A 17405-nucleotide genomic window follows, 5' to 3' on the forward strand; every position below is an offset into this window, starting at 1 on the left:
TGCTTGAATTAGTTTGGTATTTTTAATTAGATATACAGAATTTTACTATACATTATCTATATTTCAAATATGTTGCTGCATTAGAATAATTGAGACAACTGCCTTCCCAGAACCCCACAATGCAACCATTTTAAGAAGGCAGACTGAAAAATAACCAGCAGAAGTCTCCTGAATGAGCCTTAAGGTGATTATATGATTTTAAAATCTAAGTCTCAAAACGATGATTCTTCTGGTTAAAGATAAAATGAATGAGAAAACAAAATGTGCTTTGTCTTACCTCCTCATTAATATACCAATATAGGGATGCATCCTTTAGGACAAACCAGTATTTCTTCCATTTCTGTGAAAAATAACTCTTCGCATCTTTCTTTTTCCAAAGCCAGCCCTCACAGTCACCACGGCCAAGATCTTTGCAAGAAATTCGTCTTTTGCTCTTGCCGGCAATAGGACCTAAAGATAATAGTGGGTAAAAAATGCTCTTTAAATTTTGTATAGGTGTGAAGGTAGAAGATTAATCTATAGATTATAAAAACAAGTCTGGATACTTAACACCCTTAAAAATTCTTATTTTCTCATTGTATCAGAATAAATAACTATGGAAAATTTTAATACCTTTTCGCCCACATGAGTGACACACAATTTAATCCAAAGTGCGTGATCCCAGTCTGAAAACCTATTGAGACCATGTGTTGCAAAAGGTACCTTGTATCATAATTGACCTGAAGGAGAAGCCGGTCTTGGTAGCTCTTGTGCTAGGGGGTTGTTCTCTTCCAAACCACACTGGGTTCAGGCAAGAGAGGATGGGTGAAATGTGCTGGTGATTATCCCAGTGCAAACTAAGCAGCTAAATGTTTCATTTCCCTTTCTTACCTTTGTTTTTCTTCTTTGATTTGTGCTGCAGAGAAGACTGCTGAAATGTCTGAAATCAAAGATAGGGAAGAATGTTATTTGATATGCAGGGTGCGATCGGAGTGCCAAAAAGCTGCGGAAAACACTCAAAAGCTGAACGAACGGTGACTCTGAATCCCGGTCAGCGAAAGTAACTTCTTTTTCCAAAGACTCAAAACAAATTCATATATATCATGCCGCTAAACTTTCTAATTTCTCATGAAGCAGGAGAGAATAATATTATCTTGGTCTTTATTTTGTAATTATCTTGGTCTTTATTTTGTAGGCAGAGAAATAGGGACACAAAGCAGGGCTGAAACTGAGGGCTCATATATGCAGAGCACTACCTTTCTTAGGGGTTTATAGTGCTTTCTCAGGCAATATCTCATTTGATTCTCACAAAATCTTATGAAGTTGTCAAGCAAATATGACTATCACTTGTTCCTTTGAATTTCATTATATTCCATAAGCCACCATCAGCTACTGATCTCCTAAGCCCTCTCCCTCAGCTGCTAAATATTTCAGCACTTGAATCACTATTTTCTTCTCACACCTACTTCTGTCTCTATTATAGGGAACTAACCTTCATGTAGGTGATGTCAGTGTGTCGGCTCCTCAGTCCCTCATCTCCAATGTTCTTTACTTCTCCACTCTTCAGCTACCCACCCCATGACCCTATGTTTGTTACTCTTAAGCATACTCCAACAACTGCCTCCATTATCTCTGTTTTACATAGTATAATACCTCCAACCCAGCAATTTTCAGAAAATCTTCATTGAGGCATCCAATTTATTGACTTTACCACCTTTTGTGCCTTTATTTCTCTTCTTCCACTTGCTTTCCATGGGACATTGTTATAACCATTTCCTTGAGCTATATACTTCCTGCATCATACTTGCCTAGCTAACTACCAACCCAGTTAAACCCACCTATCAGTCTATTCCACGCTAAGGACCAGAATAGTGTAATGTCTTAATAGAAAACCCCACAACTGTATGACTGGTCTAGCTTTCAATTAATGACTATAAATCACTGGTTCCAGGCAGACAGTCTACTAAACTAGATTGTCTAAATAAGGTTAATTATGTTCATATGATTAGCTAGCTAACAGGGTAGAGAGACAGCATGTGTAATTTTAACTCACAGATAATCCTTCAAAATGAAGTTTAGGTAATAGATTCTTCTTCATATCTGTAAGGGGCAATTGGATTTTTGTCTACATAAAATTTGCTGGCCTTGGTTTTATAAAGTAAATTCGTATTCTGTGACATACTTCCTTATTTAGTATCTTTGCTTGTAAAATAACATTCTACTTACATAATAATTTTCATGATTTATATATGGTTTACATAATTCTTAGGAATATAATATTATGGGTGGATATTAGTCCTAAAGATAAGGGTCAGATAATTCGCTGACATTCAGTGTAATGCAGAAATAATCACCCAATTGTCAAAGCAATATAAATACATATATATGCGGGGTGTGTGTGTGTGTGTGTGTGTGTATGTGTATAAAACTTTGCAGGATCCATGGCTACAGAAATTCACAATCAATTTTGGAGAGAGAGCATAAAAGATAAAACCCATCATGCTATGTTAATTTTCTTGAGTGTACTTTGCTTCAAAATAATAACTCAAATAATAACTAAGGCTAGTGTGCTTAAGTATAGTTAATTTTACATATAGTTATTTTCCCTAAATTGTTTGGCTGTAAAATTACTGATTGGGTTTTTTTCCTTTTGTGTTTCCACAAGTAATCATTATAATTTTACAGCTCATTATTTAAAAAAATGACAAAGATGGGGGTGGTTTGTTTTTAGGAAGCTACATGGATAACAGACAGCTCGAAAGAATTGAGTTATATAATGTACTTCCTATGCTTTTTGCACATTACTTCTTAGAACCTGAAGGTCTACTTTAAAATCTACACAAAAACATATTTTATGCTCTCCAGGTTTTCTTTTTTAACAAGATTATCTTTTCTTTCCCTATAAAAATATATTCTCATACTGATCATGATTGCAGAGTATAATCAGTATACATATTATTGGAACCTAAGAACTCCTAGGCACACAATACAGATTTAACCATCATTCAAAGAAGCAAAGCTTTAGCTGTTTTTTTTTAAATATTGTAAATATTACAATGAAATTCTCTTAAGAGAGACATCATTATTTTTCCAAGTGATGTGACATTTTCTAAAATGAAAGAGTTAATTGAATTATATGCTTTTAAAAGTAATAGAAAAAACAATGAAAACTACCGTTAAGGAAATAGGTCTCTGTGTAGAAAAGAGTAATATAGCAGGCCTGAGGCTGCTATCTGAGAAAGGCCTGCTTGCAAGGTTGGCCCTCGGCTGACATATGGGAACTTGGCTGGTAAACAGTTCCCTGTAGTGACATGAAGCTTCCCTAAGCAATAAGATGATTTTGCCCACCTGGGGACTAAACACTTGCTTTCATTTCAGGAAAGGAAAAGTAGTTGCTAGGCAGAGGATGCCTGTGTAACCAACCCATTAAAATCCTTGGGTACTGAGTCTTCAATGGGCTCCCCCGGGGCAGAGACACTACACACATGTGACTGTATTTTTGCTGCTGGGGAAGTGTGCACTCTGCATGATCTGTCATGAGAAGGAGAGAGCATAGGAAACCTGCACATGGATTTCTCCAGATTTCATGGGTATCTTTTTTTCCTTACTGATCTGGCTGTATACTCTTGCTGCATCACTGTAATAAAATCTTAGCTGTGGGTACAACTATATGTTGAGGCTTCTGAGTCCTAGTGAATCACTGGACATGTGGGTGATTTGGGGACCACTGAAACAGATTCATTTTCAAAGATTCCTTAAAAACTTGTATCAGAAATTGCTCATTATTCATACACATAAATAAATCCTGACAGTGAAGGTTTCCTCGTGTTATCAGCAAGTATGATTAAATACCTTGAGGTGCAGATTTACAATCTTGTGTAGTCTTTTCTAGTAGAACTGATGGAATTATTCATTCTGAGTGACAGATATTTAATTGTTATCATTTTCCCAGTTTCTAGTGATATCATGAAATATTTAATAAGAGCAAGACATTAAGAATAGATACATGACTATAATGGATAACATAGCAGATCATATAAGGTATTATGACCAACTTAAAAAAGAAAGAGGCCTGGGATCTTTGCTTTAATGATGATGAATGTTTTTCTCATGAGACAGAAAATTTGTAATGTATTTTATTTCTGTATTTTTCTTCTTAGTTTCAGATCACCCTTCTTCCAGGTTCATGCTCAAGTAAGTATGTCCTTTAGAAGTTCTTTCATAGCAGTCTGTGAGTAGCAAACACGTCTAGATTTTTATGTTTGAAAATACAGAAACTCTTTACTCTTAAATAAAATAATACCTTAGCTGGGTATAGAATTCTGAGTTGAAAATAATTTTCCCTCTACATTCTGAATATATCACTTTATTTTCTTTTAGCATCTATCATTGCCCTTAAAACAACTGTAGCTAGGGACTTCCCTGGTGGTGCACTGGTTAAGACTCTGCCTGCCAATGCGGGGGACACGGGTTCACACTCTGGTCTGGGAAGATCCCACATGCCGTGGAGCAACTAAGCCTGTGCGCCAAAGCTACTGAGCCTGCACTCCAGAGCCCACGAGCCACAGCTACTGAGCCTGCGTGCCACAACTACTGAAGCCTGCATGCTTAGAGCCCATGCTCTGCAACAAGAGAAGCCACTGCACTGAGAAGCCGGGGCACCGCGACGAAGAGTAGCCCCCACTCGCCGCAACTAGAGAAAGCCCACGTGCAGCAACAAAGACCTAACACAGCCAAAAAAAAAAAAAAAAAGATAAATAAATAAATTTTAAAAAATCTGTAGCTACTCTGTCATTAGTTATAATTTGTCTTTAGTCTCTCTGCAGCTTTTAAAATATTTTCCTCTTTATCCCTGATATTCTGCAATTGCTCTTTGATGTGTCTAGGTTATAACTGATTTTAACTAATCCCATTTCACATTCATTGTGTTGTACTTGAAGGTGTTATTTCTTCAATTCTGAAAATTCTCAGGCATTATCTCTTCAAAGGGCCTTCTTTACTAGTCTCTCTCTTTTTGTCTCTAGACTTACGTTGGTACCTCTCAATTTATCATCTATGTATCTTTCATATTTCTGCAATGCTTTTTAGGTGAATTCATTCTGCTGTTTTCCAATTTCCTAATTCTCTCTCTGATTTTATACAGTCTAAAGTATATCTTACCTATAGAGTGTTTATTTCACTGACTATATTTTACACATCCAGGATGTCTAGTTGGTATTAGTGCTTCTGAATATTCAGTGTTCTTAATCATTTTGTTATTATTTCAAATTTTATTTTAAGGGGTTTTCTGGATTTCCCATAATTTCCATTTACTAAGGAAAGAATCCCCTTTATACGAGTCAGCACTTTGGTCAATTGCTGTATCTTTATTCAACCTCCTTACACTCATGGGTGAGGAAGTTCTGCTTGCCTTCCCAGCTGGTTTCACCCAGTGAGTCAATCTTCAGTTTCCTGACATAGCTGTGGTCCATTTGTTCTCTGATCCCCATTAAAAGTAGACTCCCAGTCATTTCTAGCTCTTTCTGGACTCAGAGCCTACCAGGTATATGGCTTTAGTTCCCATTTATTGTTGTGTGCAATTTTGTTCTTTTTTCTAGTCCTTGGAGACTAGATCTTATTTTTGACCATGACTGTATCTTTTTGTGTTTGGGGTACGGTGTGTATGTGTGTGTGTGTATGAGACAGGGAGAGAGAGAGAGAGAGAGAGAGAGAGAGAGAGAGAAAGAATTCAAAGTATAAGCTCATAAGGCTTACTGACCACCAAAATAGACTCCTTTTGTAAACATTTGTGAAGGTCCGTTCTCTTAAAAAACATATTTTTATCTTTTTTCCTGAATCATCATTCAATAAAATCTTTCTCACACCATCACTAGCGCTTTCTGTTTATTGTAGTGAGCATCTGGGTGAAAGTTCTTTGAACTTTCTCCCTAAGAATGTTTACAAACTCTGAGCTTTAGCTACTTATGAATTTATATAGTCAATCGGGATTTCTTGACTGAGCTGCAGGCTGCCTAACTCAACAGATTTAATGTGTACAAAAGTGAGCTCATGATATGCACCACCCATCAACCGAATCTGCTCCTCTCCTAGTCTTCTATACCTTAGTAAACGGCAATTCCATTTCTCCCCACAGTGGTTCACACCCAGAATACTAGTGTCAATCTTGACTCTTTGCTTTCTTTTATAGCCCATAGTCAATCCACCAGCAAGCTGTATCAGCTCTGTATTCAAAATACGTTTACAATATGACTTTTTCTTACCATCTCTACTACTACTATCACCTTGGTCTAAGCCACCATCATCCCTCACCTGCATCACTAAAATATCTCCTCACTGTTCTCCCTTCCTCTGCTCTCACATCTTCTATTTTTAACATAAGAGCCAGAGTGATCCTGTTAAAATACGATTTGATCATGAAAACTCTCCAATGGCTTCTCATCTCACTCTGAATAAATGCCCAAATCCTTCCACTGACCCTGAAGACCCTGTATGACCTGGCCCCTGTTACCTTTGCTTCCTGCGCCTACCCTTACTAACTTTGCTCCAGCCACACGTGCTGTTCCTAGATTAGGCTGGGTGGAGTCCCACCTTAGGGCCTACACCCTTGCTGTTCCCTCTGTCTGAAATGTTTGCTCACATACTGAAAGCAGCTCTTTTCCCCCTTCCCTGTTTGCCCATTTCTGTTCCCCTCTAACCTTAAAATAACCTAATTATAAGAATGAGATGACTAAGCAATTGAAACTAACTCCTGACCTATGTTCTCCTGAATGCACACCACACCTTGTTCAACGTGTTGATTCTTTTCCTAGATAAAAGGAAGAATGAGGAATTAAGCAGTTAAAAAATGACTAGCTCTCTACCCCCAAAAGCTCCCTTAGCAATCCTGCAGGCAGATCATGCAGGCAAGACAACATGTGAAGAAAGAGTCAGCCAGTCTGCACCCAATGGAGAATGATGCAGAATGCAACCTCCTGCCTTGATGATTCACTGAGATTCTTCACCCCCATTTTTCCCTTTAAAAACTGTCATGGCTGACCAGAGTCTTCAGAGTTGGTTTCTGAACACGTGTCCACCTTCCCCCCAGATTGCCAGCTTTTCTGATTAAAGCACCTTTCCTTTCTACTGACACCTGCCTCTCGAATTACTGGCTTATGAGCAGCACCCAGCCGAACCTGGGTTTGGTAGCAATACTCTTGCGACTTACTCCCTTACCTCCTTCAGATCATTAGTCAAATGCTTCCTTTTTAGTAAATGCTTCCCAGGCTTCCCTATCTAAAATTGTTATCCTCATCATCCTCAACACTTCCTGTTTTCCTTCCCTGCTTTATTTCTCTCCTTAGAACTCAACATTACCAAAAGTACTTATATTTCTTGTTTATTACTCAGTCTTCCCTCCAAATAGAAACTATATGAAAGAAGAGGAATCCTGACTGTTTTATGCAGTTTCATCCTTTGACTAGAACAGGGATTTTAGTACTTCCTCTGTGTAAGACAGAGGAAGTACTAAATAAATACTGGCTGAGCACATAAAAGTTGAACAAACCACCAGCAAAGAACACAGGATGTAGTCTTAATTAACTGATTGTTTTAACCTGAAGGCTTGCAGCGGGAAATAAACAAGCCAGGTGTCTTTTCTCCAGTAATCCATGTACAGCATATTACCGATGTTCTGCTCTTTAGTAGACTGTTGCTTTTGGTAGATAAGAAAAAATTCCTTTTTATCCAATCTCCTTTAACATTACTTGTAATGAGATTGTCTTAGTGCACTTAACAGTTTAAATTTGAATTCAAGATGTGGCGGGCAAAAGCGCATTAAATGTGTCAAAAGATATTTATGCATTTATGAATGGATGTGTTGAAATCACAATTCAATCCATAAAAATAGAATGTGCTAAAATAAAAGGCCATTATGAAAGCATTGTTGATCCTCTTCTTAACCATGGCGATGCATGCAACAGTATTCTGTTTGGCTATAAAAGATTCCTTTTTCAGACAGTTGCCTGAAAAGAGCATTTGTCTTTCATTTTGTCCACAGATGTTCTGTTCAAACTCTATTCCCCCCTCTTCTGGATGAGGAAGTGAGGGGGAGGGTAATTTGGGTCATTCTTATCCTGAAACTTTCAGAAGCACTTATTTTAATTGTGGAAGAAAATGACAGTTTCTGTGTTACATTTTGAAAGCTCAGCTACTATTAAATTCTTCTCAAGTTGCAAATTGCCACACTTATAGAAAAATTTGCAATCAAAATACTCTCTTGTTGCAATATAGCAACTTCCTCTTACTGTAATTTTCTGCAAAGTTCCAAGATTTCTTCAGTGACTAGTCAAACCAATAGCTTATTTCTTATACCTAAGAAAAGGTGCTTAGCAATTTGAAACTCTTGGGACAAACGACAACTATTTCCACATATTTAAACTTTTTTTTTTTTTTTTTTTTTTTTGCAGTACTCGGGCCTCTCACTGTTGTGGCCTCTCCCGTTGCGGAGCGCAGGCTCCGGACGCGCAGGCGCAGCGGCCATGGCTCACGGGCCCAGCCGCTCCGCGGCACGTGGGATCCTCCTGGACTGGGGCACGAATCCGTGTACCCTGCATCGGCAGGCGGACTGTCAACCATTGCGCCACCAGGGAAGCCCCACATATTTAATCTTTTTAATAAACAAATAAACAGCCTTTGAGATTTAAATATTTCACAAAGAAATGTATTTTCCCTTACTTTCTCATTATTGTGTGTCAGCAGAAAAAGTCTAAATATGAGCAAGTGGGGTAAGATGGTAATGGGAGTAAATAGCATATCAAGAAATCTTCCATATACATGAAATAACAGCGTAGAACTGAACAAGTTTACTGTTGATGGTGGTCTTGCCATTCTGGTGCATGAGAGAGAAACTGCACTGAACAGGGTGGGGATGAGGCACTGCATGCACGCTGGGTCTTTGAGGGCAGTGGGTGAGCTTGCTCTGGATTCTGTCAATAAAGTTAACCTGACTTTATATTGACTGAAAATGGCTCTACACACACTCAAAAATAAGCATGCTTTTAAAAATAACAAGCATGCTAATAAATTATGAGTCAAACAAGAACAAAAAGGCAGTAATTGGGGGGAATTTAGAGAAGGTCAAACTCAGGTTGGGCAGGGTCAATGTTTCATCAAAAGAATATCATGCAGGGCTTCCCTGGCGGCGCAGTGGTTGGGAGTCCGCCTGCCGATGCAGGGGACACGGGTTCGTGCCCCGGTCCAGGAGGATCCCACGTGCCGCGGAGCGGCTGGGCCCGTGAGCCATGGCCGCTGAGCCTGTGTGTCTGGAGCCTGCGCTCCGCAACGGGAGAGGCCACAGCAGTGAGAGGACCGCGTACCGCAATTAAAAAAAAAAAAATCATGCATATCAGACTCTGAAGGAGGGAGGTAAGTGAATCTTACACAGATTCCATAAGGCGATTCCTCTTTCCTATTGGACAGTAAGTGGTAAGGTGGGAAGAAGAGCGATTATAGTGGTGAATGGTTAGGAAGGGTTACAAAAGTCACCACCCTTGGGAAACAGGAACTGTCATTCTTGGATTGTAATAATTATCATTTACTGAGGGCTTATGTGTGAGGCGCAGTATTAGGGACTTTGTATCAGTTATCAATCTTAATCCTTACAATAAATTTGTCCCGTGGTGATCATTAATGCCATTTCAAAGAGGAGAAAACTGAGAGTAAACAACTTGCTCAGGAGCTCACAGGTAGTGGCAGAGTCAAAGTTCAAACCCAGGTCTATCAATCCCAAAACCCGTTCTAACCACTCTGTGTAATACTGCCTCTCAGGCAAATATTCTGTAGCCATGGTAACCATGTGAGAGAAAAGAAAAACTGCTTCTGACATGAAGACATCCATTTATGAAAACCTCCCATGTGATATAAGTACACTGCTATGTGGAAAGATTCTATAAAATAAAAAGATATTAGGATGACACTTTTATATTAATGCAGATAATTCAAACCAGTAACATCAATCTCTAATTTTCATGCTTTTGTCGATTTTAATTAGCAACTTATACTGCTCTGTGGGTTTAAAAAAAAAGATTTGCGGTTTTGTTTTTTGGCAACCATTAATCATATCTTCTTGAGAGGAAGGCTCATGTTAACATTTTAATTTTGCAAATGAGTTAGAAACTAAGGTACAGAAAGGTAATAAGGCTCAGCCAAGTTAGACAAGGATGGGGCTGCAATCATATTTTATTCCAAACCTATTAACAGTGTTAATCGAACTCAGCACAATCATAAAATCCTACGTCAATACTGATGAGGAAAGCAGTGATCCAAATAAGGCAAGCCCGCCTCTCCACTAATTCTTTACACAGGAGAAATCTCTTGGAGCTGATTCATTGTGTTATGCAATTTTTCACTTGATACACTGCTGATTATTATGCAATGCCTTAAAATTACTTGGTTCACTTTCTCAACATGTGGTTTTTAACTACTGCTTTAGTTTCTACAAAGGCAGAAACCATCTGCTTAGCTCACCACTCTCTGCTCGACTCCTAACACTGGACCTGACATATAATTTTCTATTGAAAGCATGACTCAAACAGTTAACTGACCACCTATGTGTGAGGACAGTGAGGCTATGAGCTATGGCATCTCATATGCAATCTGTCAGCACATCCTGTCCACTCTCCCTTCAAAACATATCCAGAGTCCACGCCCTTCTCACCTCTTCCACTTTAGCACCCAGGGCTAAGCCCCTATCATCTCTCACCTGAATTGGCCAGATCCTGTCTTGTCTTCCTGCTTCCACACTACCCCCAGCCACCTCCAGCCTATTCTCAACACACCAGCTGGAGTGATACACTTTGAATGTTTATGTTTCAGCAAGAATGGAATGCACAGTACCAGGGGAACAATACTGTGGTGGTGACCTGGAGACCTGACTTCTAGTTCTCCATATTCCAGCGATATGACTATGGACAAGTCACTGAAACTAATCTTGACCTCAATTTCCTCATCTGCAAGACCAGAGACTTGGACCAGATGCTCTTAGAATATCTCACAGAGCACTAACTGTACATGATCCTGACTTAAAGGGAAAAATGGCTAGTTACCAATGTACACCCAATTACTGATGTTTTAGGAATTCTGTATACCTGCAATCAGTGTCAATCTTAACACAATGCTGGATTCTTCACTGAAAGGCACTTAGTTTATGCCTAAGCTCCACCATGTATGGAAAGTACTTATCACCAGCCGTATTAGATACAGCTATTTTGGGATGCTTGATTAATGTGTACAACATGAGACAGCGGCAGAAAGTTCAAATAGGTGAAAAGCAGAACCAGGACAGTGCCTGCTCCTGACACTTCTGTTTGACAAACTGTCGACATCTAGGTGTCAGAGAAATCAGGGTAGGCTTGCCCATCTTTTATGACAAAGAAACGTTTATGACCAGAAACAATTGAGAGAACCGGATTTGCCTCCTGAAGGCTACTAAATGACAAGGAAATAAATTATATGTAAAAGAAATGAGAGAAAAAATAATACAAAAGAATCACATCTAATGAAGAATGTACAAAACCTAAGAATCTCAAATAAAGTCAATATACATGGCATGATAATTTTGTCAGCAGTTTTATGACAATCAAAATTACTGGAAAAATTTCTGGCTACTGACTTTATGGCTTCATTTTATTTTTTTTATTTTTATTTTTTTTTTGTGGTACGCGGGCCTCTCACTGTTGTGGCCTCTCCCGTTGCGGAGCACAGGCTCCGGATGCGCAGGCTCAGCGGCCATGGCTCACGGGCCCAGCTGCTCCGCGGCATGTGGGATCTTCCCGGACCGGGGCACGAACCCGTGTCCCCTGCATCGGCAGGCGGATTCTCAACCACTGCGCCACCAGGGAAGTATGGCTTCATTTTAAAGAATCTGAAACTAAAGAGTTTTGGGTCACCTTCATTTATTTCTAGGTTTGTTGCTCTGATAGATTGTACATATTTTCTCATCATGGAATTCTTGCCATGGCATTGTAATTCGTTCCAAGAATGCCAGTTTTTCTCGAAATACCTTTATGGCTAAGAGTATGTTCATCAGGCTCTTATTCTGAGATCTTTGCTCTTATAGAATAGATAAGCTCTCCCAGACAACCACTTCAAATGTTTCTACATCTGCTAGTTTAGCTGCAGTTTTCTTGATCCAGAGATTGTTTTTCCTTAACAGAAAATCTCTCAAAGATAATATTGGATAAAAATCAAAGTTAAGTTTAGAAAGTTTCAAAAGTCACTATATGCAAGTCATTTTATAGTAAAATAAGTGAGAGATAAATCATACTCTTCCTTCTCTTCCATACTGAACCATCTAGTATGACATGATTTTAAGACTAAAAAAGCAAAGTTGGTTTTATCTAACAGAAGGGAAAAAAGAACTTGATGGGGAGATTTTTTTAAAAAAAATTGTGTTTGCAACAGGAATCAAATCATTATGATGCTGTCAATTTAGATGGCATTTTCCATAGTCCTCTTTGCAGTGCCATGCTCATTTTGTAAATGAGAAAACTGAGTAAGAGAAAGCAAGCAGTTTATGCAAGCTCAGATATGAAAAATTAGATTTCTGCAGGGCCTGATGTTTGCTGCCACTTCTCCAGAACTCGTTGCCTCAAATGCACCTAGATTAGGGTTTGGCTTGTTCTCAGTCCACTGGTGAGGACATTTTGGTAATATGGTTGGAGGAAGGATACTAAGAATATTTGTGCACTACCATAGTGCCAGACGCTGTATCAGATACTTTATATACATCATAATCACAGGGAGTCAAAGCTCTTTACCCAATTATAAAAATATATATGGGGGCACAAGGGAAAAATACAACCTCCTCAAAAATATTTTACTAGCAAACAAAGAAGTGAATTTCATATGGCTGTTTCTTGTACCAGCCATCTGATAAAAATTGAGGACATGATGCTAAAACGCAACTAAGTGAAGGAGATTCAACAACTGGCTAAGATAAGATGGTCTAGGTACATAGCTTTCTGGTACTCTTCCTTAAAAAGAGTATGCAAAGAAATTCTTTAAAGAATTGCCTTACGTGTTTCAGCAAGTAGAAACGTCTTTAGGTAAATTAGACATTTTATCCTAATTATTACTTATACTAGTCATTCTTTTGATTTAAGATAGATAAAAGACAATTTGAAGTTATATTTTCCCATATGCTCTGGGGAATTTAGTAAGTAGGCTGTGGGGATGATACCTCCATAGAAGTAGGCTGCACCTCGAGTCCACTCCAAATTTATGATCATTTAGAAGTTTTCACTTTACAACTGATCCTCAAACAGACTGTCACTAGAATTTTCAAAGCAGGTTTTACCTGGTAGGTACCTATGGTGCCAACAGAAAAGGAAACCTCAGTGTGGTGGTTACCTACTATGTCAACTTAGCAAAGCTGTAACTATTTATTTCAGAATCCCTCTCCCTGTCTGGTGCTAGTTAGGGCTGGCCAATGTAAATTTGTGTGAATTTTGGAGAATACAAGCGAAGCAGCAGCCTTTCTGCCCTGAAGGTCAGCGTAGGGTGCTGGTCACTGCAGCCGCGCACACATACTGCCACTTTTCTGCCGGCTCACCTTGCTGAGATGGGTCAATGGCCAGGCGTGCAACTCCTTCAGCTCCTCTGAGTCCTAGACCAGGAGCCTGTAAATCTCCATGGCAAAGGGCACCGGCTTCGTTTTGAAGTTGGAGGCAGGCTTCCAGTCTGTGCTCATGGATTCTAGTTTGTCTTGCTCTCCCTGGCTTCACATCTAGATTTTCTTCATGACCACTGGCTCTGCTGAGGTTCCTCACGAGCTCCTCAACTGAGTAAGATCTAGTCCTTTATTCCATGCCACTTAGTGCTTCTGCTTCCCTGACTGAACCCTAGCCGATACGTTCATTAATGCCCAAAGAGGACAGATGTTCTAGTCCTAGAAGCCTTTCTGATGTGCTCATCAGGAAGCAAATCCCCATCCATGTAAATGAATCCATTTCCTTTCTGTATGGCGTTAAGAATAGTTACTATGTGACCAGCACAGTGGAACAAACTTTATATACAGTGTATGATTTACTTCTGAAATAGCTGAGTGAATTAAGTATTATTATCCTCTTTGTACTGATGAGAAAATGAGGTTCAGAAATGTCTCTAAGTTCAAACAGCTCATGTTCTATTAACTACAGCATTATTCTTGGCCATCTGAATCTTAGAAAAGACAATTCTTTTCTTTAATGTTGGGCCCTTTTACTTGGAGGTGGTTAGATACAACAGCCATTGTCTCTTGAGGCCACTCTGAATTCATGATAATAAAAGAAAACACAAGAAGGTAAATTACTCTCCTATTTTGAATTTCAGGAAAGCTTGCATCTAGGTAATCTAAAATTATTTGCATATAAAGAACAGGGATTGAAACACATCTATTTCTCAACACTGCAGATCGTTTTGGGTTCACGTCTATTAGGATACTGTTTTGGCTTAACCTGATACTTGTAGAGATGCTAAGAAACAGATTTAGCAGTATTATTTAGAACTGAGACTCTAGGTTGAGCTCATGCACTTGGCCTGCTGCCAGTTGCTGTCTGAGCCAAAAGCCAAAGAAGAATCCCTGAAGGCTGCAAACAATTTAACATTGTTCTTGGGAGTTATCTTCAAGAAACGAGAATGTAACAGTAGTCAATAATTGTGCCTTGAACTTCATTCTCACATGAGATCTGGGCCAAGAGACTCAGACATGTAGTGTATTAAGAGGAATCTTTGGATGAGATTTGGGTATATACAGCAAATCATTAGGCCTATAGTTTTGTAGAATTGGATGGTGCTGAAACCATCCAGGAAGTAATGCATTTTAGGAGTTGAGTGAAGAAGATAATTTGATATAGGTTATGGCCCTTCAATCAGAAGAGGTTTTAAACAGTTCTCGGGGTAAAATAATTTTACCTAGAATTTCATTAAACCTGAGATGCTTGATGAAATGAGTTATGGTGGTGAGGTAATATGGGTAGAAGTGATTCTGGGAGCAAAAAAGGTCTACTGCCAACAAAACTTGAGGAAATTTTCTGAGGTTATGTAACTGGGAGAGACAGGCCTACAACATAAAAGAATGGGGTTTCTTTAACCTCTCTGATCAAGGGCCTCTCATCAGAATTTAGGTTTTATTTTATTTTTTAGAAGGCAACAAGGAATTTGTAATAACATTTGAATTTAATAAATTACAACTTAATAAATTCCAAATTCAATTCTTCTGTGCCCTGTTTTGCTTGATTCCTCACTAATTAAGCCAGATTTTGTGTTTTCCTTCCTGGCAGCCATTATCTAACCAGGAACTAGCAGAATGAGGCCCCCATTGGTTCAAACATGAAACTGAAAAGGACTGGCTTTACATAATCTGTTTTATACAGTGTAAACAGAAACCTCTCTCAAGAGGGAGGGCGTATTAGTGAACCTTTTTGTTTGTTTGTATGTATAATGCTTAATTTATTAAACTTAAAAAAATTTACGTAACAAATTTTAATCAGTCTCCTAGGAATTCCATTAAGTCACAAGCCCTATACATTAAATATTTTACGTGCTACCAACACTTTAAAGGCACCACAGAACATAATAATAAAAGTCAAATGGATTACTCTTGCACTTAAGCAATATAAAAGTGCAATATGTTTGGTTCTTTTTTCAGTATTTCTGTACTTATTTTTTGGAAGTCTTTTAATGATTAATTAATTTCCTTTAATAGTTATAGGACTATTCAGATCATCTACTCCATCCTGGGAGAGTTATGTAGCTAATGGGTTTTGAGGAATTGGTCCATTTCATCTAAACTGTTAAAGTGAAGTGCAGAGAGTTGTTCACAGTATTTCCTTATTATTCTTTAAATGTCTATGAGGTTTGTAGCGATAACCCCTCTTTCATTCCCTTATACTGGTAACTTTAGCCTTCTCTCCTTTTTCCCTTTGTCAGTCTTGCTAGACATTTATCAATTTCTTTTTTGATTTTTCAAAAAAATTTACAGCTTTTGATTTTCTCTACTATGTTTTCTGTTTTTAAATTTCATTTCTTCTCTCTATTGTCTTCCTTATGCTTGCTTATTTCTTGTTGTTCTTTTTCTAATTTCTTGAGGTGAAAACTTTCTCCTTTTCTTTATTTTTTTGGCCATGCCACATAGCTTGTGGGATCTTAGTTCCCTGACCATGGATTGAACCCGGGCCGTGGCAGTGAAAGTGCCGAGTCCTAACCATTGGACCAACAGGGAAGTCCCTCTCCTTTGCTGAGTTAAGTATTTAGTGCTATAAATTTTCCCCTAAGCATATGTTGTGTTTTCATCTTCATTCAGGTCAATTTTCCTTGAGATTTCCTCTTTTATCTATGGATTAATTTAAAATGTGTTCTTTAATTTCCAAGAGGTTGGAGACTTACTTGTTAATCGTTATTGATCTCCAGTTGGATTCCATTATGGTTAGATAACATACTTTGCATGATTTCAGTTCTTTTAAAAATAAGGTTTATCTTATGACCCAAGATATGGTCTATCCTGATGACTGTTCCATGCACACTTGAAAAGAATGTGTATTCTTATGTTCTTGGGAGTCAGATACCATTGGTGGGTAGTCGTTCAGCACTCCATACCCTTGCTGAGTTTTTGTTTAGTGGCTCTATGAATTACTGAGAGGGGTGTTCAAGATTTCAACTATAATTATAGATTTGTCAATTTCTCTTTTCAGTTCTGTTGGACTTTGCTTCTAGTATTTTGAATCTCTTAATGCATATACATTTAAGATGCATAAAAAATTTAACATTTTTATGCCTTCTTAGTGAATAGATGCTTTTTGCACCTGTTGTAGTGGAGGAGGAGCATGATTTTTTTGTTGTTTTTTTTTTGCGGTACGCGGGCCTCTCACTGTTGTGGCCTCTCCCGTTGCGGAGCGCAGGATCCGGACGCGCAGGCTCAGCGGCCACGGCTCACGGGCCCAGCCGCTCCGCGGCACGTGGGATCTTCCCGGACCGGGGCACGAACCCGCGTCCTCTGCATGGGCAGGCGGACTCTCAACCACTGCGCCACCAGGGAAGCCCGAGCATGATTTTTTAAAATGGTTTTCAGTAAAATAACTATTAGTATAAATGGGTCAGGAAACACAAGTGAATTTTCCTCCTAGACTTCCTCATGGACTTGCATTCTATAAAACTGTTTCATATTTATAGACAAGAAAAGCCAAGATTTCATTCCTTCTACTTTTTAAAACCACATAACTGTATTTAAGGCAGTGGGTCTCAACAATTTTTGACTGTGACCCTCTTAGGCCAGTAGGCCCTGTGGTCCATTTGTCCCTACTTTCCAATGGAAAATTAACTAGCTGATACCAATAGAATATGACTGTAAGTACTGTAGGGTATGGATAATTCATAGTATCATTTGTAGAAAATCTGGGTAACGTGAATTACAA

General features: G+C 38.7%; 1 protein-coding gene across 14 annotated transcripts in view; it reads right to left on the reverse strand.

Moving 5' to 3' along the window:
• Positions 1 to 17405, reverse strand: part of CNKSR2 (connector enhancer of kinase suppressor of Ras 2) — a 258376-nt gene that overhangs the window by 58870 nt on the left and 182101 nt on the right. For all 14 annotated transcript variants that reach the window (XM_059051140.2, XM_059051142.2, XM_059051141.2 and 11 more), the window contains 2 exons: positions 871 to 919; positions 278 to 450 (listed from right to left, as the gene is read on the reverse strand). In XM_059051140.2, coding sequence (XP_058907123.1) covers positions 278 to 450; positions 871 to 919 — 222 coding nt within the window. The remainder of the gene's footprint in view (positions 1 to 277; positions 451 to 870; positions 920 to 17405) is intronic.

This window comes from Kogia breviceps, chromosome X, assembly GCF_026419965.1.
Source record: "Kogia breviceps isolate mKogBre1 chromosome X, mKogBre1 haplotype 1, whole genome shotgun sequence".
Taxonomy (NCBI): Eukaryota; Metazoa; Chordata; class Mammalia; order Artiodactyla; family Physeteridae; genus Kogia; species Kogia breviceps.